This window comes from Trematomus bernacchii, unplaced genomic scaffold, assembly GCF_902827165.1.
Source record: "Trematomus bernacchii unplaced genomic scaffold, fTreBer1.1, whole genome shotgun sequence".
NCBI lineage: Eukaryota > Metazoa > Chordata > Actinopteri > Perciformes > Nototheniidae > Trematomus > Trematomus bernacchii.
Window position 1 is genome coordinate 12444594 of NW_022987698.1, and position 26825 is coordinate 12471418.

General features: G+C 42.8%; 1 protein-coding gene across 2 annotated transcripts in view; it reads left to right on the forward strand.

Moving 5' to 3' along the window:
- Positions 1–26825, forward strand: part of ephb2b (eph receptor B2b) — a 132044-nt gene that overhangs the window by 53730 nt on the left and 51489 nt on the right. For both annotated transcript variants that reach the window (XM_034138924.1, XM_034138925.1), the window contains exon 3: positions 8631–9315. In XM_034138924.1, coding sequence (XP_033994815.1) covers positions 8631–9315 — 685 coding nt within the window. The remainder of the gene's footprint in view (positions 1–8630; positions 9316–26825) is intronic.

The following is a 26825-nucleotide window of genomic DNA, read 5'->3' on the forward strand; positions in this document are numbered from 1 at the left end:
ATTTGGCTCCCATGGCCTCTCGTAGTAATTGAATGCAGAGAGTGGGTGTCATTTGTCCTGTGTCCCTCTGGGGAAGGCACTCTTGCTCTGACAGATTTCCCACAACTGCAAATGGGGCGACTGCGCCTCAGGAGTTTTCCACTGGCTCTCTCTCCCTGCCTTTTGTGTGAATAATTTATTTACTTTTGTCAGTGATAGAGCGGTGATATGTAATTCGGCTCTGGCTAGTGAATCTGGTTCAGGTTAATTCAAACACTGTAATGACAAGATGTGATAAATACACAGCTCTTGTTATGTCAAAACAATGAAATCTTGGAATGTTCTGAAAGTGCGTTCACACCGCTGCTTGACTGATGTGTCACTCTCTTCTGACAAGGTTGGGGGGATATGGAAAAAAAAGGTCAAATAGCACGATATATTTGACAAAATACATCATTATTGTATAGGATTGACCATTAATGCTTTCACCAAACATGTACACATTGAGATTTTTTTATAAATATTCATCAGTAAAACCAACAATGACTAAGAGACTATAGACAAATAATAGAACTTCTAGAATAGTCTAGTACATTTAGAAAATTAAATTCCTTTACTGTAAAAAACGGGAAAAGACAACACTTTAGCCATGTTAGGATATTCACAATCTTAGTTCACATATTTTCTCATATAACAATACAAAAATATATTTAAAATATATATTGCTTAAAAAAGTAGTTTCTTACTGTATGTAGTTGTCTTGACCCAGCTATAGCTTTAAAGCTACATTCACATGACATGCAGTCAAACAGCTCTGCACTGTCGTAGCCAATGTGTTTCTGTGGTGCCCCCCCCCCGATGAGGTGGAAGCGCTACACTGGAAATTTGTCACTGATTTCAAATGATTTCAACTTTAACTAACTTACTGCTGAACTTTTGACGCACAGCCAATCGGATGAGAACTTAATAAAACGGCACAAGCTAGCAGGGGACTAGCCGAAACGATTGGCTGTTTTACTGCAAGACTATGAGCCCGACTTAGCAGTGATCAAATCATGTGAATGCAGCTATTAGACTGGCAACGTTGTGTTTAATGTGTATTTCTCAGTGTCTATCATACAATCACATCATTTCGATTAACAAAAAATGTGGTATATGCTGTATTATAACCTCTTAAATGACAGTTTACGCCAGTGAATGCAGGCAGTTCCTTTGCTTCTGGAGTGACTCTTCCTTTAGTTTTCAGAAAACAGCATCATATGACTGTATTCAACATCAACAACTCTTCCAATTGAACATGCCAAACAAATCTATTTATCAAAATGTTGACTGGTGGTTGAAGACACGTGTCTACTAGGAGTGTATTTATGGTCAACTTTTTGCAGCCAACCAACTTGATGCTCGCTAGTTCGCTTTTCGTGGTTGGCATTTGTTTGCGAAATTTCAATTATGAAAAGTAATCCAGACAGAACAATATACTGGAAGTCTTTTTAAATGCAAACGGGTATCTGTTAGCTCACTCTTTACCTGATTGTCCTTGAGAGAAGTCATCCTTTGAAATGAGGCCCATCACAAGGTTTCTACAACTGTTTTAGGTGAGGATGTTGTTTGAATTGTGTGGGTTTCTTTATTTAGAATCAACAGTTGGAAGCTGTTTATTTTACCTGTTGTGTCGATGTGGCTGTTGTAAAACCCCTCAAGGCCACAACTGTAATTACGGTCTATAAACAAACGTGACTTGAGTGTTCTTGAGCTCTAAACCCCTTCTCTGCTTGCAGACTGTAAACTCATTTGGAATAAAATGGAGAAGATGTAAATGTAAAATGGGAAAGTGCACAGTAGCTCCTGCTTAATGTGTGCTTACACAGGAGTTTTGTAATTAGTTGGAGAAGGACAGCACTTATTTCACTGTCTGGTGAATGAGGCAAAAAGCTGTCTCTGGTAAATGGTCTCAGGTGTGGAGGGAAGCTAAGCTATATCTCAGGCAGCTTGACAGTGTGTTCCGCTTGGCTTTACAGAAAAAAGTGGAAAGCAGACGTACAGTATGGATAGTAGGTCAGCTGAACTTTTCTATGTCTCCTTGAGTGATATTGATTATGAACCTTATTTTCAGTGAGCGTCACTGAACTGTAGCACCTCGTATAACTCCAGAGGAAGAGGAACAGCTGACACGTAGCAGTCTCTACTAGCCCTGGTATAGCCTTACCATAACAACCTATATTCACTTTGGACAGGCCTTCTGTGCAAGTCTAACATAATGAAACTAAAGCGTAAAATCAGTCAGGAAGACTACCTCAACATTGATTCACTACATCTAATTAACTGATTATGGCTGTCCATTTTTAACCTTAACTACATTTTGCCACTACCTCCAACAGCCAATCATTGCGCTCCAGTTAAACTTTAAACTGTGTCAAATCCAAATGTATTATAGACACATAGACAATTTACAAATAAAAACAATACTGTCTCCCCCATCCCAGGTAATAACCAGAGGAACACATAGATTTGTGATTAAAAATAACACTTAATACCAACACATTTATGTGTGTATATAAATATAAAAATACAAATAAGAATACACTTATAATAAAATACAATTCAGTTAAAAGCTCAATTAAAAGGTGGCACTTGAGTCAGCTCTTAAAAGTATCAACGCTCTCTGCTGCCAACAGGTCTTCTGGGAGGCCTCACCATGGATCTTTGTTTTCCCTTTGGGTATGATTAAAAGGCCAGTACCAGAAGACCTGAGGTTTCAGGTGTTAATGCTGAGCCCCCCCCCCCCCCCCCCCCCCCCCCCCCCCCCCCCCCCGATTCACGTCGCATCATCATATAGTGCCCGGGTTTGAGCTGATTAGAAGTCCACTCCTTATCAAATCCAGATCTTTAGCATCCATTCCTCCTATCAACATCAGCACCCGTGTCTAGACCTCGGGCAAGGCAAGGCAATTTTATTTATATAGCACCTTTCAGCACGCGACAATTCAAAGTGCTTTACAAAATAAAAACAAAAGACATTTAAGAATAAATACAGCATAAACACATTATTAAATGGCATTTAAAAACAGGCATAAAAAAGCAAAGATAATGAAATACATAAATAAACACAGCAGGTACAGAATACATGAATAAAAGGCATACTGCAGTGTGAGTATGAACAGCTCAATTAAAACCAGCGGCAAATAGATATGTTTTTAGTCTGGATTTGAAAATAGGAAGTGTTTCAGCGGACGTGCACGATTCGGGCGGGTTTCCTATTCTACTTACGGCTGCATCCCCCCGTTAGGATATATGATATCACAATGGGGTCTATTCACCTAAGACTATTTACATTTCTACCATCTTGTGCACATAAATGTTTCATTAATCAAAAGTCTCTTCTGATTGAAAAACAAATGACAGGCACATCAGTTCATGGATCCAAAGCTGGAGGTCAAAAAGAAGTTTAATTAAAAAAAGAAAAGAGGGTCAGACTACTGTTGAAACAGTTGAAATCAGTTCAATTGGCAAGACAATAAAGGTGCAGGAATTTGTTTTGAGAACAGAACAAGGGGCAGCTGCACATTGCTGCTTGATCTAGATCTAACACGCTTTATCAAAACAGCAGGTGTGCAGTCATCAGACAGATTCCAAGTACTCCATTCTGTTCGGCAATTTTGGATAATCGCCAAGGTCAAGTAAATATAAAAACACTTTTAAATATCATGTCATGTTTTATTCATGCAACATATTTAATAAGGATCAAATGAGAGATCATTCAAATATCACATGCAGGTGTGTTTGTTTGAGTCTGCTTTGAATACATCGGAGCTAACACCCAGCAGGTTGCAGCACACACTGCTTGCAGAACCTATTGGACCCACCAATATTGGACCCAAATGAGAGCAATTAAAAGATAACACAGTGTCTTTTTGTTTGGAGCCAGTCACGCATTCTGTTTCACACCATTGATTTTTTGTATTGGATGAGTAAGTGTTTCTCAGAGAAAGGAAGCACATCCAGTGTACATGAATTTTTTTTTTTTACTTGTTATTTACTTTGAAGTCTGAGAGTCTTATCACATACATTTGAAAAATACCGTAAACTTCACTAATGCAAATGGACTCTTAATAATATTTGGTATGCCTTTGGTTATTAAGAGAATGCCTTTGATCATTCAAGCCTAAAGCATGTATTTATTTTCCTCTTACAGCAAGGCACTATTCAATAAGCTAAACCCTATGGCTGTGGATTTGCACACTCGGAGAACAAGAAAAACAACTTTGTGCCAAATGTAACAGGATCTCAGGAGTTTTTGTTTCCATTATGATCCAAGGGCGGCTCATCCCCTCTAACTAATCCAACTTGACATCCAGCACCAGGGTTACCTCCACCTTCTATACTTAAAACACATGACCACCCTTTTTACAGCACTCTCAGTAAAGAACTGTGAAAATGAAGACGTTTCTTCTAATTTCACACTCGGTGCTTGATCGTTAGGCTCTTATTATGCCCCATTTGCTTCCCTCCACTGGCTGTGATGAAAGCGGGGCAAAGAGGCCATGACAGGACAAAAAGGGGCCCTCCATCAAAACACATTTTGTTTGGGGTCTTTTTTAGCCCGAATCAACCCCTTCCCCCCACGTCACCGCCAACACTTTTCCCTGCAGTTTCCCCTGTCTGCGTCCCTCATTAGCAGCAGCCCCCACCTGTCTCCTCATTCAGTTTTTATCAAACTGCGATTGTCCAACGCTCTCTGCTCAGTAGAAGCGGACTGCCCGCTTTTGTTTAATTGGCCCACAGCTCCCCCCACTGCTCCTCAACAAGTGGGAAGGTCAATGGCTGCTCATGACCTGGGATGATGATGTCTGCCAGTATGGGCCAAATGACAGATTTATCCTTAAACCACACCAGCAAGAACCTGCAGCTAGCATGCGGGTAGCTGTATTTATTTAAAGCTTCTAGACATATTTCTAAATAAAAAACACTCTTGAAAGTGTTTTGGTAAGACCACTTACAAATTAAATGTGCCAAGTCATACTAGCTGTTACAAAAAAAAAACATTTTAATGTGATGTGATTTTTTGTGTGTATATGTATATTCACAACTTTAAGGACAATCGTTTTTCTTTTAGCTAATAAGGACTAAAGGGTCACTAAGACACAAATAAAAAAGACTTATTATTTTTCGTTTTGTTGGTTAAGCTGCATTCTGTTTACTCTCATTATAATTGTTCTATTATTTTTGGCCGCACTTCAGTCCTCTGTTTTGGTTGGCTCTTTTGATGGTTTGGATTTGAGTTTGGGTCGAGCCAGGCATCACACTGACTCAGTGTTTATTAGGACATGGGAATTAAGAACCAAAGTCGTTCTAATTAGTCCGAAAGTGTTTGATAGAACGCCGGTTTCGCAACAAGAGGGGTGACTTTCTTCTCCCAACTCGTCAAAATCTGTAAAAATCCTCACTAAGTGGGCACTAATTTGAGAAATTATATCAGCTGTGAAGTGAAGAGTGAAGCGGGGAGGTCGAGCTGTGGAAGCAGTAGAGGGTGCAGCTGATTCACAGTGGCTCTGGGGGGGTGAGAGCAGCATTTCTTCTTAGCTGAGAAGCCGGGGTCAAGGTCACGACCTGCTTGGTGGTTAAAGCGCATGGTGTTTAAAGCTGGTTTGATCCATGGCCAAGGGCCAGGGAAACCACAGAGGCTGCATCTGGAGTCCGTACAGACAGAGCAAGGACTCCAATTGGTGTGTAATACGTGGACTTTGAAGCTGAATAGCATACTGAAATTTGCCCCTCCATTTTTCTTTATATGATTACCTGTGTAATATGATTATGTCAGTTTAGTGTGACTTTGATATTGGAAAAGTCATGTCATGTTTCCTCAGTGCTTCACTGTAGGGAAAAGAGCTTTCACCGCAATGTCAATAACCCATTACCGTATGTGCTCTGAATGTGTCCCATTAAGACGCAGTATTAAAGTAGGACACGCATATCACATAAACCAGAAACCTTTCTGCTCTGTTCAAGTGTCTTAATGTCACGTCTCCGGTTTCTTTCAAAGCATTACAAGATGTGAACGGTTTCCTCCATGGGAGGAGAGGAAAAGGGAGGGTCAACATCAAAGCGCTCTGCCTGTACAAAGCACATTTTTTTAACACCCCTTAATACAGTACTCAAGCAAAAATACATGTAACAGTTATTTGCAGCTTCAAATTTTAAAAGGTTAAAAAAAGGCAATCTGATTTAGTCTATAAGCCAAATAGGGTGTCAAATGAAAATCTGATAATGCCGACCTTACTTTGTTTGATTCACCAGTCAAAGTTAGCCTTGGTACAACACACAGATCATTCAGACAGCCCTAACATTGGAACTAAATCAATAATCACACAGCTGCTGTTCATCGAAAAATCCCCAATCATCAAAGTATTATTTCTCACACAGATATACCATCTCTTTACTGGTATTGAAATATCAAACAACTTTATTTACTTGACTCAACGCTCTGGAGTTAAGGTCAGAGTGAGGAACCATTAGCCGCGTTCACACCGGAGTACTTTTCCCCGTACTTTTCGCGTTTAGTTCCGTTAGTACCCCTTATGTCGCGTTCACACCAAAAAGAGCACTTAATCTCGGGAACTTTTACACCCATTTTTAGTGCCTGCTGAGAGATGGTACTTTCCTGGGGGAAAAAAGTGCCCCAGTTCTGATTGGCTGGGCGAATTGCAAACCACGCCCTGTACAACTCTGAAATGTTTTGTAGAGCCGCCATTTTATTATCCTGGCATTAGCATTATTAGCATTAGCATTCGCCCAGCGCACAGACGCAGAGAGACTAACTTATGGCAACACAAAATAAAACATGGGAGCGGTGGAGATGAGGAGGTGTCGGCGTTCTGGCGATTTACTCGGAAGGCTTCAGTAGAAGCTGCTGGGAGTCCCAGCAGCTTCTACTGAAGCCAGTCCCCAACTCCGGGGACTTCCGGCCGGGGACTCCGGGTGGCAGTATACGCCGTGAAGTTGTTTGCGGCCTGCCAGTAAACCCAAAGCAGAAGAAGACTAATGGCGCATTTCCACCATGGCGCGGAGCGCGCTTTAAGCGTGCCGTGTCGTGCCGTGCCCGTTTTTGGTTGCGCTTCCACTAGGCCTAGTTACGGCCCGGCCCGGCCCGGGGCCACTTTTTCACCTCTTTTCTGGCCCGACAAAATTGTGGTTCTATCGGGGCCAACAAACAGGGCTGAGTCGGGCTGAGTATGCTAAACTGGAGAGAGGATCGCTGGCAAGGGGGCTACAACTACAACAAGATGGACATATTTGACCGTGATTTAATTGTAATACACGTTTCAAAATGATGCCGAAGTAACAACATACTGATACCGGTTAGTAAAAACCATGAATTAATGCTTTGGCAAGTTTGCAGACAGACGGCAGGCGAAAAACCTTTTAAAATGCGTGTTTTCTAGATGGAGATTGGCTAAGCTAACGCAGTATATGCTCCGACCGTCCACACTCACAACAACGGCCTATACAGACATAAATAAAGCAGCGACTGTATTCACCATGACACAGGCAGTCTGTGGGGTGTACTTGTTTAACTTTTGTCGAGTTTCTGAACATATATAAGGAGCTGTGAGCTCTGAGTGCTAACAGCTAACGGCTGTGTTGTTTTTCTGGGGTTCTCGTTGAAGATGACGTCACGGCTCCGCCTACACTGCGTTACTATAGTAACTACCCCAGTTCCTAAACTGTAATGGAAGCGCAGCATGAAGTGAGTCGGCCCTGTTAAGGCCCAACGCGGCCAAGCCGTACCGTGCCGTACCGAGCGTGGCCGAGGCCGACCGTGTGGTGGAAATGCGCCATAAGTGACGTCAGCGGCTCATTTGTGTAATCTTCCCTCAGGGAAAAGTACTCCGGTGTGAACGCGATCTGTACTAAATGCCCTGGGGTAATAAGTGCCGGGGCACTGAGTGCCGGCACTAAATACGGCAAAGTACTTGGTGTGAACGCGCCTATTGAGTAATATTAAAGGGGCCCTATTATGTTTTTTGGGCTTTTCCGTGCATTTTTTGGGCTTTTCCGTGCATATTTTGGGCTTTTCCGTGCATAATGGTCTGCAACGGCTAAAATCCCAAGTTTTCCTCCAGAGGGAGTTTCTCTCCTAAACATTCACCACCTTTTTGAACATTGAAGCATGTATATATGTCAAAGTACTGGCAGGCAATCCAAATGTAGACATGAACATTAGCATACCTCTTTAAGCCAAGAAATGTGAGGACACTCTGAAGGCTGTTTTGCATTTCTTCCTTTTAGATTAGTCTAATGCAACTGGTTCATTGGAGATATTTTGTTTCTTTGCACCATCTAATCAATGTAATCAAAACATTGCTTGAGTTGATTAATCCCAGTAATCAAAGTATTATAAAGTACGCATGAAAACATTCATGTTATTGCTTCCAAATAGGTATCAGCGGGGCTTTATGATGTTCATATTAATTGGAAGCGTGCAGACCGTTTACTGCTTTACAGCTGAATTGTGCCTAATTGGATGAATCGAGTTAACTATGTGCCTGATTACCAGGCACGTTTTGTTTTTCATAAAATGTTGTATTTAAGTCTTCTTTTCAGAGCAGTCAAATGTAAACATGCTAACTGACTGTGTGCTTTTGTCTCAACAGTGGGAGGAGGTGAGCGGTTATGATGAAAACATGAACACCATCCGGACGTACCAGGTCTGCAATGTTTTTGACAACAATCAGAACAACTGGGTACGGACAAAGTACATCCGCCGTCGTGGCGCTCAGCGGATCCACGTGGAGATGAAGTTCTCGGTGAGGGACTGCAGTAGCATTCCCAACGTGCCTGGCTCCTGTAAAGAGACATTTAACCTCTATTACTACGAATCTGACTCGGACACAGCCAGCAGGAACTCCCCGGCCTGGATGGAGAACCCCTGGATCAAAGTGGACACCATCGCAGCAGACGAGAGCTTCTCCCAGGTGGATCTAGGGGGCAGAGTGATGAAGATCAACACTGAGGTCCGGAGCTTCGGCCCTGTGTCACGAAACGGCTTCTACCTCGCCTTCCAGGACTACGGCGGCTGCATGTCGCTCATCGCTGTTCGCGTCTTCTATCGGAAGTGCCCACGCATCATCACCAACGGGGCGTTGTTCCAGGAGACGCTGTCGGGAGCAGAGAGCACCTCCCTGGTGGCTGCACGAGGTGTTTGCATCCCCAACGCAGAGGAGGTGGACGTGCCCATCAAGCTGTACTGCAATGGAGATGGAGAATGGATGGTTCCCATTGGACGCTGCATGTGCAAGGCTGGGAACGAGGCTGTGGAGAATGGGACTGTCTGTCGAGGTATGTTCTGCTCTTATAATGCTTTTCTTAAATCTGCTAAGCCTTCTTCTTTCATAATAACATATCAAAAGGATGTTTATTCCTCACTGTAAACTACTCTAGGGGAATATTCATGCCCATTCAATTGATATAAGCGACTGATACATGGTCATGGATTAAAAAAACATGATGGAAGGTATGCTTTCTCTGCATAAATTACCCTTATTTAAGCCATCATATTTCTATAAAGATGATTTATGTTTATTTATAACAGAAATGCGCAGATGAAAATGGCAAAAATGATGCCTGGGGCTTGATCTGAAAATATACAGCTGCTGTGGCTGCAAAACATGTTCAGTCAATCTTTCTCAGCTGACATAAAGGGATTGGAGTTGCTCATCATTGGTCGCAAATCATCACAACAGCCTGTCAGGGAAACATATTTATGAACTTCATTTTTTAAACCTCAAGACCTGCGTGTGTTTGTTCTTTCTTGCACACTTTACCAAGAGTACTATATAAATGCTTCAGCCTACGGAGAAATGCCTCTATTCAAACACAACAGAACTCATGCTTAACATAAATTCAAAGAAAACAGCAATTTCTGCGCTCATCTTTTGTTGGTAGAATGCCTCCTTCCCTCCCTGAGGACAAAGAGGATATTTTTCAAAATTGCCTTCATTTTCCTATCAATTGGAATACCTCACAGGCAAATCAATTCTGGCTTTTCAAAAACATCGATGTAGCCAACGTTTACCTGTGCCATGCCCTATCTCCTGTCTGGCAGGTGGTATTTGGTCGACGTGCTTAGGGATCTTGATCACTTGAAACTGCGTAGCCCTCAGACTGGAGCCGTGCTGCTTCAGCCAACACAACAAACCACCCACCTGCGTTTCAGATCGCGGTGTTGCTGCCTCTCTTATGTGCGCCTGTAATTACAACACAACCCCTCGGTGTCTGTGTGCTGGGAGGGGGAAACGTGATGGGTGCTGCCTCCCGAACACTGCCAGGGCCCGTTCAATGACTACTAATGAGGACAGGCACCAGCCTCCCTCCTTACGGAATACTTGCCAATAAAAGGGAACATGAATACCGCTACTCTGCTGTAGCGTGCCGCTCTGAATCCACATCCCCACGTCATTACACAAAGCCGCTTGTTTTTTGACCTACATGTAGTTCACTGCGCGAGGTGGATTGGAAACATCTCGGGGGTGTCCTCGGTCATGTCGTTTTGTGCTAAACGGGATTATACAATTAAATTCTGTCTGCGCAAAGCATGTTGATTCATTTATATCCTCACACAGTAGGACTTTTTGACTGAATAGGGTTTTAACCTTCTCACCACCCACCTGTTTATTTTCTATTTGACCTGCTGCTGCACACCGGCTTTGTTAGCCAAGGTCCACGAGACGAGAGGCTGCCTGCATGCTCTCTTCTTCATCACCCCCACTGCAGTAGTGACAGTTATAGATCTGAGCACTGCAGGGCTCATAGACAAACTGCAGTGACCCTGACAGAAGCACACACTCCTCCTGTACACAGACACATTCCCACCGTTCTGCTCTCCGTCACTTCCCTGATCACGTGACTGGATATTAAAGCTTTATGAAAAGAATGCATTATCTGAGAGTGCAGCTGAAGAATGCTGCAAAATGCTAAGCATGGAGAAGGATTTTATGGCTCCATACAATAGTTATGAGCCTCGGTGCAAACAACCCAGCAGTGTGTATTCTACTAAAAATCAAACCATAACAGATAAAAAGGATACTATTCGATGCTTAGTCACCCCATTCTTCTGAAGCCTCTTTTTGATGGAAGACCACCACTACTCTTGTCATCTTCCTAAACACTGAAAGCTGATATCGGTGTTTGAAAACTGTGGTCAGTCGCCGCCTTTCAACTGCCAGAAGTCGGATAATGAATTGATCTATGAAAGATGCGCCTTGGCCTGCTGATATTATGGGGTAATGAATTGATTTGTGAGAGGTGCCCTCGGAGGGGTTTGCAAGATATCCTGTTTCATAGCGGGATTATGGAGCTTCAGAGACATAGCATAAAGCATCCGAGATGAAAGAGACTGTACTGTAATGTTAAGGACGCGACCAATGCTTTGTTCCAACATCCCCGCAACTAAACGTGTAATTACGCTTGTAACAATTAAATCCTTGGCAGGGATCCCGGCAAATAATTATGCTGTCATGAAATCTGTCAAAATATTGATGGTATAGGGGATGCGCACATCAAATTGCTGAAGCCTTTTTCTCTGATATTGTTTTACAAGTCAGATTAAGTTTCTTCATGTTAGAGGTCCTGAACCACACCAGGGTTTTTCAGAAAAGGGAGATCCTACTTCCCTTTAGAGCCCCGAGGACACATGGACACATGAGGTCCTGTTTGCCCTCGCTGTTCACTTCCAGAATGAAAAGCATTCTCTTCACTGGTGCACAATGAGAGCCATGCTCATGGGTGGAATTGCAAACTCGCTTAACAATGCCCATGTGTGCTTTATCACTATAATCTGATCATCTAACCCCATGCTAGTGTGAGTTCAAGGGTCTCCGCTGTGGGAGCGTGGCTCCCGTTATAGTACAGTGAAGATTCAGATGGAGACAATCAGTCACAGCAACACTAACAGCTGGAGTCATCTTTTTGTTGTGTTTTTCTTAATTACTGTGTTTGGTGAGGAAGGGAAAGCATCGTAAAACACAGTGCCGCATTTCGTGTGGCCCTGTGGTCCAGATTTGTTGGAAGAATAGTCAACACATAACATCACACAGCAGGACGGTGGATACTAAAGTGCAACTGTTACATGTTCTGCACGCTCTTCCACTTATGTGCAGTTAAATAATCTTGCCTGTGAAACCAATCTGGTTGCCTCAGAATATATATATATATTTTAAGAATAAAAATAAGTACATTGCACTGCATTTTGTATACAGTGTTTTACTGTAGATAATCAGATTACAGTTCCTGATGTTAAATGCTTGTTGGAGAAATGTGTAACAGAGATGCACTTGCAAACATGCCTCCCCAATGGACTTACTGTAGCACATTCTACTGTACATGCACGACAGTCATGTACTGCTCTGATTGTTTAGCTGGACGGCTCTTATCCTATCACGTACAATGTGTTGGAGCACTAGCCAATAGTGGTGCAAGTGATTTCACGATGTTACGAAAGTAAACAAAGGTGTCCAATGGAGCCTTTTCAGGCAGGGGGGAGTGTGTGGGACAGAAACTTTTGGATTTTAGCGTTTGCAGACCATTTACATGCACACAAACCTATACAGGAACTACAGGAAAAGGAACACCAATGAGCAGAATGGGTCTGCTTTAATCTCTTGGTGAGGTCTGGGTAGTATGGCTGCTCGGAATCGAGGCTCCTGCAGTTGCACCCAGAACAATTAGATTAAGGCTTCAGTAATTCTTCAACCTAATGCGGTTGTAGATAAAGAGAGTTAGGGGGATCGAGTGCAAAGGTAGGTGCCATGATTGGATAGGCATGATTGCATGGAAAAGAGAAGGGGAGGAGGCGAGGGCAGGAAATGAGTCCCCCTAACCCACTGTCAGAATCCCAATTATTGCAGCCTCTTCGTCTGGAGAGGATTTGATGGTGGAAATCAGCGTAGCACAGACGAATCCACGCCGCCGCCTTTATTTCCCTGGGTGCCTCTGCCTTTAATGGCAGCTCTAATTGACTAACAGCGCACGTGGGGCACAGCCACGCTGATGACTGGATGTCAGTCTTCTGCTCTGGAACAAGACACAAAGCGAAAAACAAAACAAACACACCCCCTCAAGGCTCTTGCTGCATTGTACATTGTGCAAACAGAGATGAAGGAAGGTTTGCATTTGGCTGCGGTAACGGCGAGAGAGAGTGAGTGGGAGAAAATAAGGATAAGAGAGCGGGAGACCAAAATGTCAACAGTCTGCCTACACAATAGGCACTCACATAATATTATGTGTTTGTAAGTAAAAGCCACACTTATTCTCTTAGATTGATGGCGGCTTCGGGTGCTGTTAGGAGAAGATCGTTTAGTTAAGTATAAGGCATACAAATTGGTGTCTGAGCAGATGCTGCAACATTTGTCTGTTAAATTCTATCATAGACAACATGACTTCATTTCTGCACCATAGGCGATATCACTTAATTTCCATTAGTGTGCCTTTCATTTAAACCCAATAAAGGTTGATTTGTGTTTGATAGAGATAGACACGGTGTAGGATGTCGTAACAGCAGGAGGCAAGCAGACGAGCTTTAAGACATGTCATCCTGTCCGCAGAGGCCCCCGGGGAACATTCAGAGCCTTTATCCCCTCTTCCCCACTGTGATAGGATTTCAGTATGGCCAGGTGCTTTTTTTCCCTCTGTCCTTCAGTCTTTTCTGTTCCTGCACACATCCATATAGCAGGAGAGAGAGCGGGGGAGCCATTCATGAGAGGAAGGGAGAAACCTAATGAGTGAAATCTTCCATACAGCCCTTCTTATATACATTACAGCATAGTTATTGCACAAATGACATTACATGCCTGATTACATATGCATACATGTACCATGCTATCATGTGCACACATTGGAACATTATATACCCACACAGAGGAACTCTTTATCATCCTCGTTTTCACAGCACATTCATCACATGCGGACGTGATAACGTGACCTGCGATCCCTGCGAATCTCCCTGAACTCAAAGATCACGGCCTGTTAAGCCCGTAAACGTTTTCCATATGTTTCAGCACATGCTGGTCTCTGCTCCAAATGCCCCCTCTGTCACACTCCTCCTTATCCCACACTATATTTTGAATCTCAAATGTAGGCTCTACGACCTCTAACAATACCAAGACCTTTTTTAAATAGGTTTTTGGTCATCTGTGGAGGCTACCTGCAGGTCTGGTTCTTGCTTGTAACACCTATTCCTGTCTTACCATGAGCCCTGTGATACCAGAGCCTGATGACCACAGACTGGTGTTTCTCCATGTGGGAGAAACTGGGTGACAACCCTGAGACCTTTTGCTTTAGTTTGATCAATGTACCTTAGTGAGGCTGTAGGGACTTTAAGGAAATGAGAGCCGTGCAGTGTGTACTGTAGAGATCCTTCCATATGTGCCTCCCTTTTTCATCAGGGAGAAGACCGGGGCTTTGTCAAAACAACCCCTCATGTGCGCTCTCTCAGATGTCCTCGCATCGCGTCCCGTCAGAGCCCTTTCGGCTAAGGGAGACTGATTGATCAAGCATCTGTCTGGATAAAAGATGAGAAACAATCGGGCTCACTGTTTAAGACAGGACTCCTTGGGGAGTATCAGTGACCTTGTTTTCCAATGATATATTAGAACTCGGTCAACATTGGGAGAAAATGGTGGTGTTGTATGCCGTTGACCTACATTAGAGCTATTCTAAATGTGACAACGAAGAGAGAAATCATATTCATTCCTGGCATTGGGGGGATATGCCACATGCAGTCTGTTGCTGTAGTATTCAGGAGATGAGCACACAATGTTAACCCCTTGGTCATTCACTAAAATGCTGAAAGGGTTAAAGGGGACATATTATGCACATTTTCAGGTTCATATTTATATTTTGTGCTTCTACCGTGACATGTCTTTATTTTTCTCATAGTGCCTGTGCTGCAGCACCTCTTTTCACCCTCTGTCTGAAACCAGACTGCTCTGATTGGTTTGCTGGCTGGCTTTGTTGTGATTGGTCAACCTCTTAGAGACGTCCCACCCCTTAGCCTATTAAGTACAATGTGTTGGAGCGCCAACAAGTAGAAGTGTCTTCCGTGACATAGTGACGTCACTATGTGACGGAAGTAATCAAAGGAGTCCAAACGAGGTGTTCAGGAAGGTCGGGATTGTATGGGAGAGAAACTCCCTCTTTTGGGAACGTCAGGATGTTTGCCTTTGCGGACCTCTTACATGCACAAAAAACAATATAACACACTACAGGAAAGGGAAAACTCCAGAAAGGTAACATAGGGCCCCTTTAAGTCTATATTCTCCATCACACTGGATGGTTATTTAATCCCATACAACATCATAGTATTGCAGCATAATACCCTCCGCACATAAAGGTGCATACTGTTGCTGCATGTGCTCAACCTGAATATGTGCCCAGACTTTGAAACTACAAAAACATCTGTTAGTTATATAATTCACCAGCTATTCATTGTGTTGCTGCTCAGTTGGGTTGAATTATTTGACAGTTAGTTCCTTTGAGAAGAACTTTGACGACAGCACCTTATGTAACTCTATGACTTCATTGTGCAACAGCCCCTCACTTTGACTTAGTACTACTACCAGCAAAACCTGGAATTGTTCTTCCTGTGCGTAGAAGAATCCAGAAGTACAATGGAGTCTAAAATAAGCAACATCACCCGCCAACAGAGATCTCTCGCCTGTTAAAATACAGGTTATCAAAAATTAAACAGCGACATTGTGAGGCGGAGATATGGGAGGGTAGAGATGGATCAGAATAGAAAGGCAACAGGGGGAGAGAAATATTAACAAAGACACTGGAAGAGCTTGTTTTTTTTTTTTGCTCCCTTTTCGTCTTCTTCTCTTATCAGTGTGAAACGCCTCAATGCCTGTCAAGATACTGCGCTAATAACCATGAGAGATCATCTCTTCTGAGCAGCCTTAAAGGAAGACTTCACAGAGTGTTACTGCTGTGAACTTCCTTACTGCAGTATTTCTTTCATTTCAACGTTTTGACTTCAACTGAGGGATTACTTAGAAGATTTCCTGATACAGCTCCTTTCAAAACAAATTAAATTATTCTGAAAAAGTGTGGTTGTCAAATTAATAAAAGGCTGCTTGCCTCACTACTTGAAAATAATGTTTTCTTTGTAGATATTTTTGACTGTCCCGTGAGAAAGCCCCTCTTTCCATCTCTAACATTTAACAACTTTAAAATGCCCCTATAATTGTTTGCCTCTACTGTGACATTTACATGTTTTAATGTCTAAATGTGCTGGAACTCTAGCCAATAGAAGCGTGTTTGTTACATAGTGATGTCACTATGTTACGGAAGTAAACAAAGGATTTCAATAGAGGCGTTTCAGGCTTTTATAACACATAAAGGGAGAACCCCTAAGAGCATAATAGGGCCCCTATAAATATGGAGGTGATGCGCATAAAAGATGTGAATTCAAAGTGTCTTTTCCTGTACATCTTAGATTACTTTCCGGACAATGCGAGGTCTACTTTGTTTTGTGCCATGACTCAGCATGCACTGTAAATCTCTGAGATGTCGATATCTCTCTCTCGCAGTGTCATTAAGATAAATTCCTGTGCATTTAATTGCTTGGCAATCAAACTGATTTAGATTCCGAAAGTCCACCCTGCCGTTCTCAATGGAAAACAGAAAGGCTGGGTTAAATGAACAGCTCATTCCAGTGCATGAGACCAAATGAGAAAAACCAACAAACGGAAAGTATCCTTCGACTCAAGGGGCAACATCTCTGTTAACCTCAGTGAATCCCTATGAGGTTGTCGTGTCCACACAAGCTTTATCTACTCACCGGGGCCTCTGCACTGTTTGAACAAAATCAACAACCAAATCAAGCAGTTTATATTGAGATTTATTTTACTTTGGGTTTAATTCGGAATTGTTTAGAAATCCCCCGGCTAATGTCAACTCTAAAGTTGGACGGGTATAGCAAAGGTTTCCGTCATCATGCTCCCCGGGAGGTTTCCGAGTGGTGTTTGAGTTGGAAATTGAACACATGCCTTTAAAGCTCCGTCAATGTGAAGTGAAGCTCTCCCCTGTCGAGAGCCACTGCTGCAGGACTGTGCTTTGTTTTCTTTGCCAGGCGTAACCTGTGACTTCCTGACTTCTGAGAATACTGGTTAATATGTTTTTGGTCAATAGAGATATTGCTTTGTCCTTCGCTATATTAAGTATCAAGGCCCAGGGGATATTAATGAAAGAGTTACACCTGCAAACTGACATCATTCCAGATAGGTATCTATATTAAGTTCAGATATCAGTCAGATTATTATCAGGTCAAAAGAAGGCCTAATAATGATCCTCTTAACACGAGTCTACAGACACGCTAGCACCTCTGAGGGGCTTTTTGCTCAGCTGCTTATTCTAACAACTTTCTTTAGCCTATTCACATCTTAGGTAAGCTTTTTAGCATGCTAACTTTTGTCAAAGTACAACACCATTGGCCAACCCACTGGTGTTGCTAGAGGGAAATCATCCATTTAGTAGATGTCGATATATTTCTCATGAGAAGTGAGCACTGGTGGCGCTAAAGAAAAAATCAGTTGATCCGCAAAGTCAATACGATTAATCTTCTGTACCCAGTAACCTTCTGTACCAAATGTCATGCATTTATTTTTAAGATAGTTTAGTGTGGACGAAAGCATTCAAGCAAGCGACACACAGATACTCCTAGTAGGCGATAAACTGTAAAGAAAGAGGCAATAAAAGGGTATTTGGTGAACAAAAACACTTTACTGAGAGCTCAATTTGAACACGTGCTGTTCAATTTTTCAAAGATTGGTTTTGTATTCTGTCACACTCTGTTGATTGTTAGCAGTATTTAATAATCTCACTCCATACTTTTGCTTGTTTATCACATTACCCAATTAAAAAGGTAATTTTGCAGGATGAGCCTACTTGATGCTGGGCAGGAAAACAATCTTGGCTCCAGTGGCCTGGTTTAATTGTTGAAAGCTGGTTGAGGGGGGGGGATGGTTTTGCTGCAGGGGACAGCTCAGGTTTGTAAAATGGACTACTTACAGAATTTTCTGGATGTTCAAACTTTTTACTTCCCTTTGGGCAGCGACTAAGCAAATAAATTACTCAATATAATGAGCTGTTCAAGTCTCCTGAGGAATTCCCAAGCTGAAAGGTACGGTTGGACACGCTTTCTCTCATTCTTATAACTCTTGTGAAGAACCGGGTTCATCCAAAGGATACGTTTTCTTTTACCCTAGCCTTGGCAGATGAAAGGCGTAGCACATTCAGCTAGGCTAATCCCTATCTAGTCAATTAGATTATTCCTACCACTACATTGTTAAATGTACCAGTGGTTTAAGGGTGAGAATAATCTCCCCACGTTACTCATCTCCCCCCTGTTCTTCCCTTCCACCTCTTGTTCCTCGAGTTGTGATTAGCAATACTTTCCCACAGTTTATACTGTAAAGCCTTTTGGGGATTCTGCTGTTTATACTGGATTTATATAGATATGTAGGAGGTGAGACTGTAAACAACAAGCTAATGAGAAGGCGGCTCTGTTTTTCCTTGTGCGGAAAAATAACAATCGCTTCCTGTGCACCTCACAGCGTGAGTTTAAGTACAGTGCTGGGATATCATAATGGTTTTATGTCCCCATCATGTTGGAAAATTAGACGGTAATTACGCAGTAATTACTTTTTAATAGGCAGAATATTATTACAATTCTGTGTAATTTTAGACACAATAACATTTGACTATGAACTGTAAGCTAAAGCACTTGCAAAAATAGAATTATTTCCATGAGAAGACTTGAGCTGATACACTTTCTTTACCTAAAAATAGAACACAATCTGCATTCCTGGTAAAGTAAACGCATACAGAAGTGATGGTCCTATATCGTAGTGCAGTATTTCAAACTATAGTTAATTACAAGGCGAAATTCACTACGTTGGTTATTGAATATCCATCACCTCCAAATATTGACAAAAAAAGATACATTTAAAGTACTTTGGGTCAAAATGTATTGTTCTATCTACTTCAAAACACTGTACATGAAATGTATAGTAGAGTCAGGAAGTGAAACAGTGAGACACAGCCAACAGACTAAACAAAAAGATCACATACCCAACTCCTCTGGACTGGACATTAACCCCCCGCCAATGTTTACTACAAAGCCTGGATTGGCCTCGCAGTGCATTGATGCCCGTGAAATGCTCGCTTCGTGCTGGGACCTGTGTTCTGGTTTATTGTGGTCATCTCAAGGCTGTGTGGTCTCCACAGACTTGGCGGATCAGGTGGGGGAGAGATCAGTGCATTCTCATGTGCGGGCTGTTTTCGTTCCGCCCCGCCCAACCGACTCACTGTGGCACCGTCTCGACGCACCAGGGCCACCGCTACCTCACCTCCCAGTGCGGGCATCTCTCCTCTGTCGAGTAACAGGCTTAGAGAACCGCCTGGAATACATTAGTCACAGATATTAATGAGGTTGTTTTCATTCTGCTCTCCTCTTGTCTTAGCTTTTTTTCACTGTGCAATGTCATGACGATGTTAAGGATTTGGGTTGAAACAAAAAGGCAGACCTTGTCAGCTCACATGGAGATAGATAAAGTTAAAACAAGACAGAGGGGAGGGAAATAATCCCAAAGGACGGGATCATAGTACAGTGTAGACTGAACTATATCTCTCTTAAAGATGCCCAATGAGGCTTTCCTGTAGTGTGTTCATATAGGTTTCTTGGGCAAGCCCCCTCTGCCTGAAATGCCTAAAATATGTTTACTTTATGGTCATGTGACAGTTTATCTAAACATGAGAACCAAAAAGTTATTCTCAACTGTGTCAAAACTTTTAATCATACAATTTAATACATTTAGAACAGAAATGCCCCCCAAAACAGTCATGTCCAATTACTTTTTCTCCATGTAGCACCTTGAAGGGTAACATGATGACATTGACACTGAGCAGAATGTGACATTTTCAGCCACCATGAGGGATATCTCAACTCTCCACAGAGAGAAACCCTCACTAGAGAAGACATTTTGGAACCATCTGCATCTAAAATAAGCAGGCGCGACTCAAGTGCAGAGCTGATTCGTTCATGTCTCTCATTCCTTGTACAGCTTTGATAACTCCTCCTTGCGACCTTCTTACTAAATATAGCGATTCATGTATTGATTTGGGGAGGCGGTGCATTCACAGCATGCCTCCGCCATAATGACCTATTTCAACAGATTGCTTGAAGTGAAGTTTTTTTCCCCATTGTGCACTCTTTGTCTCGAGGCTGCTGGAGGAGGAAGACACAGCCACATGTTCTGAGCAGAGCTACACACAGCACATCTTGGGTGTGTTGCCTAAACCCTGTGTCCTACAAATCAACATTCCCATACAAAACTAAACTGCTGTTCCCATTTACATTTCAACGGAAGAGTATTTTCTTCTGGATTACAGTGGCAATTTTGAACATGTCGTAAACACCTTTAAAAACAACTTTAAAAACAACTTTTTGGCTATGTTAAGGCAGAAAAACAAAAAAATATCATGATTTTGCTTAAAAAAGGGCATAATTTGCTTTTTGTTGGACACATACAGTCTCCTGGGTGAAAGGCCTTGAGACTGGAGTCGCTTTTTTCTGTTTGTTTGACTGATCTACACCCACAGCCTCCATACATGGCCTCTTGCACGCTGGAAATAGAACCCTATTTAAGATGGTTCAATAAATGAACAAAACAAGTACAAAAACTGTTCCCTCAAAAAAGTGTTTGTCAAAACTGTTTTGTTGTGTGTTAACTAGGGAAACTAAGCTTATTCATGATGGCTTATTGGCTACGCGAGTAAACACATTTTCAGCGCAAGAATTCCTTAGATATTTAAAATATTAAAGCTAATGTTTGTGTACGCTTCTATGCCACAAGGAGTTGTTTTTATCTCAACATGTTGCAAAGTGTTGAGATAATGAGAATGAATTCGGCCTGCACACAGCGTGATTAGGTGCGCATCATTCGCAGTATTGTACCTCACTGCTATTAAAGTGTCGCAATGGGGAAAAGGGCCAACACAAGCTTGGCAAAAGATGGCTTGAATTCCATCTGTGTGCACGCCATGCCAGCAGGCAGGCTTCCCAATATGGAATGACTAGCTGTGATTGAAATCATAGCTTTAATGCGCTTCGTTATCTGTCGGTATAGTGTTGCAATAGGCATGGGCATCAACATGATCACTGTTGTGCCATCCAAGGAAGCTGTGATCCAGAAATATGGCCACTGTTTTCTGAAAACAGTCGGGTTACATGCCTAAACATCTCACCATTTATCTATTTGCACTTTTCCAAAAGAAACACAGCTGCACTGTCAAAAGCATGCCGCAAGCTCTCTGGCTTTGTCAGTTAATGCTAGAGTATGCAAAAGGAAACGATGTATTAGATACGGTATATCCTCGATTTCAATAGAACAATCTTTCATTTGAAACTCATTTATCTCTTCTATTATGCCCATTTAAGTATTTTGACCTCAATGGGAGTACTTCATCCAGAAGACTTTCCACAGTGGCATTGTCATTCAGCTGGGAGATTCTTATCAGCCACATCACAAAACCCCTGAGAACTTAAGTCCTTCCTCTCTCTTTACCCATTCACCCACCTTCCAGGCACTGCCACAATCAGGCCTTTGTGGACTCGGCTTGTCTGTCATCTCCCTGGTTCTGTTGATATGGGCCTCGTGCTGAGAGCGTGGTCCCCTCATACACTGCACCAAACGCTGGCTAATTGAGCTTGTCAGGCCAGAACCTGTTGGGGTGCTGATAAGAAGTTATTTGACCTGGCGGTTCCCTACGGGACAAATTCTTGATAGGTCTTCTACCTAGCAAAGCAGCCATAATGTTGAACATAAAAAACATATTCAATATCCCTATTGCCTCTGATCAAACACTTGATCTATTCACACAGGAATGACACATGTATGTTGATGTTAATTTAGCAAATCCATTCGCTGTATTGACGGTGAAAATTAAAGGAAGGGTGGGGCAGATTCTTATCATGCCAGATTGAACAGATTTAAAGTCTGTTGATGTAATTTAAGGAAAGATACCATAAAAAAACAATCACCACAGAGGACTGCAAGTAAGACTTTCATTATTCTTTAATCAATCGCTAATGTCTCTGATTAAGAGAGCTGGCCGAACTCCACAAATCGAAGGTCTTGGATGGATGCCCTTCCAATTTCCTCATCAAACTTCCATGCAGCAGAGCAAGGCCAACTGTGCTTGTGCCCTTCCTATTTTCTCATTGTCTGCACCAGTCCTGCTGAAATACTTTTTGCACATTCCCCATGTGTTCTAATCTCTTTGAAGCAGTGTTTTGGGAACCCAAACCAGTAAGTCGCTCATGTTACTCAAATCACTTAGGTCCTTTGGGTTTTTGGTTTCTGGAAAACCACACCTGTATCTGGTGTTACAGCCAGGTTAAAACACGTGTAACAATTTTTTTGCACATGCCATTTCATCTATGTCTGCTACGGATGGGGATTTTAGTCTGAGTGCAACAGACGTGACCCCCACTAGCCTCCCTGGGATAATCCTGCTGCCTTCAGGAACCCAAGACTAATCTGCCAGTCTCCCTTTTGCAAGCCCTCACTCATTCCAAGCTGCCTCAATTCTTTAATACCTTCACAAACATTTGGGAACTATCCTAGCCACATAACTAACCCTGATCTGTGTGTGTTTACAGCAAAGTTGAATGTATATGTCAATAGTAAATAGTTCCTCCTCCGTTGTAACTTGCTGGTCTACAGAGGGCAACAACAAATATAGTTATATTGACTCACATGAATGTAAGCTTATGAATAAATACAGTAGCTATCCACAGAAGGTTGAGGCATGTATTCAACCATTATAATTTTACAATGACCTTTTCAGCACCTAAGCATTAACATCAAAGATAATATGTGGCGGCCTGTATGGATATGTCACTTATGCAGCATTGGAATGTACCCAGGCATGCCAAGGGCAAAGCAATGCCTTCAGGCTAGGTGGGTTAGATTAAGGTTATATGAGTATATATGTGTGTGAAATGTATGACTCTAAGTGAGATTGATTGACACGGAGGTCTCACCAGAGACTCTCCACCACCTATTAAGTATTTATTTAAAATCTAGCAGGATGTGAGCCAGCAAATTCATTGAAGAGATGTTTACGAAAAAGGCAGTCAATAAGACAACAGGTTTAAATGTACTGTGGTTAAAACCACCGAGGAGTATGAAAAAACAAACAATTGAAACTGACAAGTCAGTTTACCACATGGCGTTACTCATTCAGGCTTTAACTAGAATAACTTTACAACATCACATTGAGGGCATTATAAATCGTTTTGTAAGTCTGGCAGGAAATACAAATAAACAAAATTAAACTGGTGCTTCCTCTTTTCCTTGAGTCCCAGTCAGTGAGGTCCAGATTGCCAACATCTGGTAGAGCCTGAGGAATGAGTCCAAAAGTCAAAAGTGTAAATCAGAGAAATGGTTAGAAAACAATGCAAACAAGGAACTACATTTCTAACAGACATCCAACAGATTGGACATTTCCCAAAAGACATTGCATCAGTTTTGTACCTGTAGCTCATTCATACTTTGCCATAGGCAGACACCATGTGATGAGATGAGGAAACACATGGTTACCATTCATTTACCACCTATATTGATCTATTCTTCATCTTCTGGAAGTATTGCACATCCTTATGAAAGTATTACCAACCTCATGAATATCTAGTATTGTTATTTAGTGGAAGAGAATACAAAGACACCTATTTGTGATTATAGAAAGCCATTGAAGCTTTATCATAGCAGGTCATTGTCTCTAGCAGCAGAGAATAATGCATTACTCATGTCAGTGCTTTGTATGTCGAGATCAATACTTGGAATGTGTTTACAATGGGGAGAAATGACCGCACTGCACACATAGCAATATTCCTATAGAGCAGCCATTTCCCCGCAAACCATCCTGTAACAAGGGGAGGAGTGTTGGACTCAAGGAATATACATCGCAAAACTTTAGCAGCAGCGTAGTTGCCAAGGTAACGGGGCTTAGCCTATCTTCCCTCCCCGTGCCCCAGCATTGGCCCGATCCCTCTCTGTGTGAGCTGGGTACTTAATTTCCCTGACCCCCCGGGTCTGTGCTGAACAGCCTCCATTGATTAGGACAAATGGAAGGGAGAGCAGCCAACCAAGCCCCTCCTTTATCAGGGTTAAGGATGTAGTCATAGAGGAGGAGACAACGCAGCACAGCCACATGAATAGCTCAGGGATCCCTTGTTTTAGATGAATCAATGACATATTTAAAGGCTAATTAGTCGATCTATTCACCCAGTATAAATTTGCCGGGGCCACCACCTCGCTCTGCAGCCATGATTGGGCTATTTAATGTATTCCACCTCTAAATTGCAGCCATTAAAGGCTTCAAATGAAACTCTTCCCAACAATACCAGCCCTTTCAGGCGCAGGTGTAATGATGCAGGGGAGCAGTTTTGTGTGTGCATGTTAAAAAATGTGTGATTTAATGCCTTCAAGTTGCATCTTTGAGTCATGGTATCAGGGGAAATCCTGTTTTAGAGTCTACCGTGGCATGTCACGGCTTGAATGAGCTTATTATCCATCTGACAAGCAAGTCTGATTCCTGTAACATGATCCGAGAATTCACCACAGCCCGAGTGGCACACTTTCACCTAGTTTCCCTTTACAAATGATGACGCCAAAACTGGCGTTTGTTTTTATAAAAAATACATCCTCTAACTATTGAAAGAACATGATAAATAAATAAATAAATAAAAATATTCTTTAAAATACTGATTTACTTTTTTTATACTCAAGTACTGTGATTCTTATGATAAGTGTTTCTCCGATTCATGCATGCGTGTGAAATAGGCGCATTACAGCTGCTGTTTTTCTTTCTTGCAGATCAAATGGATAATATAATTCACTCAGACTCCCTGCTGCCTCATTAAATGCTCGTGGTCAGAATAATTGATATAATCTTTAATAAACACACTCCAGGGAGAGACGGATGGAGTTATAAAATCCATCCTGTGAACACGATACTCACAGTCCAGCTCAGGGTACTGTTTATCTGTGTGTGTGCTCTGTGTGTTTGTATATGTGCATTGGAGGGTTACACAGGGACAGTGACAGGATTCAGCACCAGCTGCTCCTTGCAATGCCCCCCCCCACACTTTTCCCTTCCTTCCTCCCCTCTTTTCCTGTGACACCCCTCTTGTCCCTACTGACTGGACAACACGCAGCCCCTTTATGCCACCTGTCCATCAGCTAAGCTGCACCTTGGGGAGCCTCTGTCACTGAGCTTGGAGCTGCCGCTTGCTGCCTTTGTTTGGACTCTAGTAAAGCCCCCCCCTCATTCTCCCCCCTCTCTCCCCTCTGTCTCTCTTACTCTCTCTTGCTCTCTGTGCTGTCCTATACAAATACAGACACACGGAAGGACACACACAAATGCAGACTAGTGATTGCCTCTGTCAGCTATTTCCTACATCTGCCTCCAGGCACAAAGGACGGCCCACACGCCCCCCCCCCCCCCCCTTCCCCGTTTGCAAACACCACTACTATTACTCCCGCTCTGCTCCCTGCTTGCCTCTCACCTGTGTCGGCCAGTATGGGGCTGATATGTCGGGCAGAAAAGGGCTGGCTGCTGAACCAGATAGGGCAGATTGAAACCAGCATGAGCAACAGTCAGGCAACTTGAACAGGTTGTTTATTTCACGGCAGCGTAATTCATCCTATATTGCTTCTTATCTCTGCCAAGACAATTATGTGAGTTCCAGACCTATCCAGTGTATGTGTTCAGCAGGTCACTGAGGTTATTTACCCTGCATTCGTTCCTCTTCTATCCATCCTCTACCTTTTCCCACCTCTCACACCCTCCACCTCGCATCATGCGGCTTCCCTCCACCGAGTCCCACTGTCATCAGCACTCTGAGGCTGTGATTGGGGCGCTGAGGTTCGGGTGCAGGCTGCGGAACGGAGCGGGGAGGAAGCTGCCTTACATGGAAATGGCTCCTGTTGCCCTAGCAACTAGCTGTCCTTGAGAAAAGGGCGCATTTGGGGCTTTGGAGGGCCGAGGCACTGACAGCCCCAGTCAAAACTCATAAAGAGTTCTGACACATCGATCCACGTGTCTGGGAGAGGACACACTGTAAACACAGTCCTCTATGCAATCGCCTTAAAATACATGTATGAATCACAGGCTCCGAGAGCTGTTCTATAGAGGATGAGTAATGTCGAATGAATGTGAGCGACTGCCCACATGGGGGAAATTGGATGTTTTTCAAGGAAGGAACTCATCATTGTATCCCCTGTACAATCTTGACATAGGTGGCAGTTTACAAGGAATATGTCCTGTGGTGCAGCAGGTGACGTGTTCCCATCATGAGGGTGGATGGAGGATGTCCACATTCTTTTGTTTGCCTCAATAATGACAGTTTAACACTCTGACATCTGATCGCTCCCCTCATTTCCTACCTGTATCAAATTTTAAACAGTGTTCATCCATTCAGGCGCGGATGTAGATGAGCAGACAGGTGTCCCCCACCCCCTTCCTACCATGAAGAACACTGTAGCCCTACAGGCATAATAACTGACACTCGGTGTCACAGTGAAAGTCTCTCCCTTCAGCTTGCATGCACTGTTAAATAACGCCAATCTGCCTTTGTGTGGGGGAGAAGAACGTTACGCAACCCCCCACAAAGATGGATGCCATCACTGGGCTGGTGCTGGAAGGTTTATTTTAAGAAAAGGCTATTATTGTGTAAAAACATTTCATTTTAAAACACAGCCTGAATGGGATTTGGTTTAATCAAG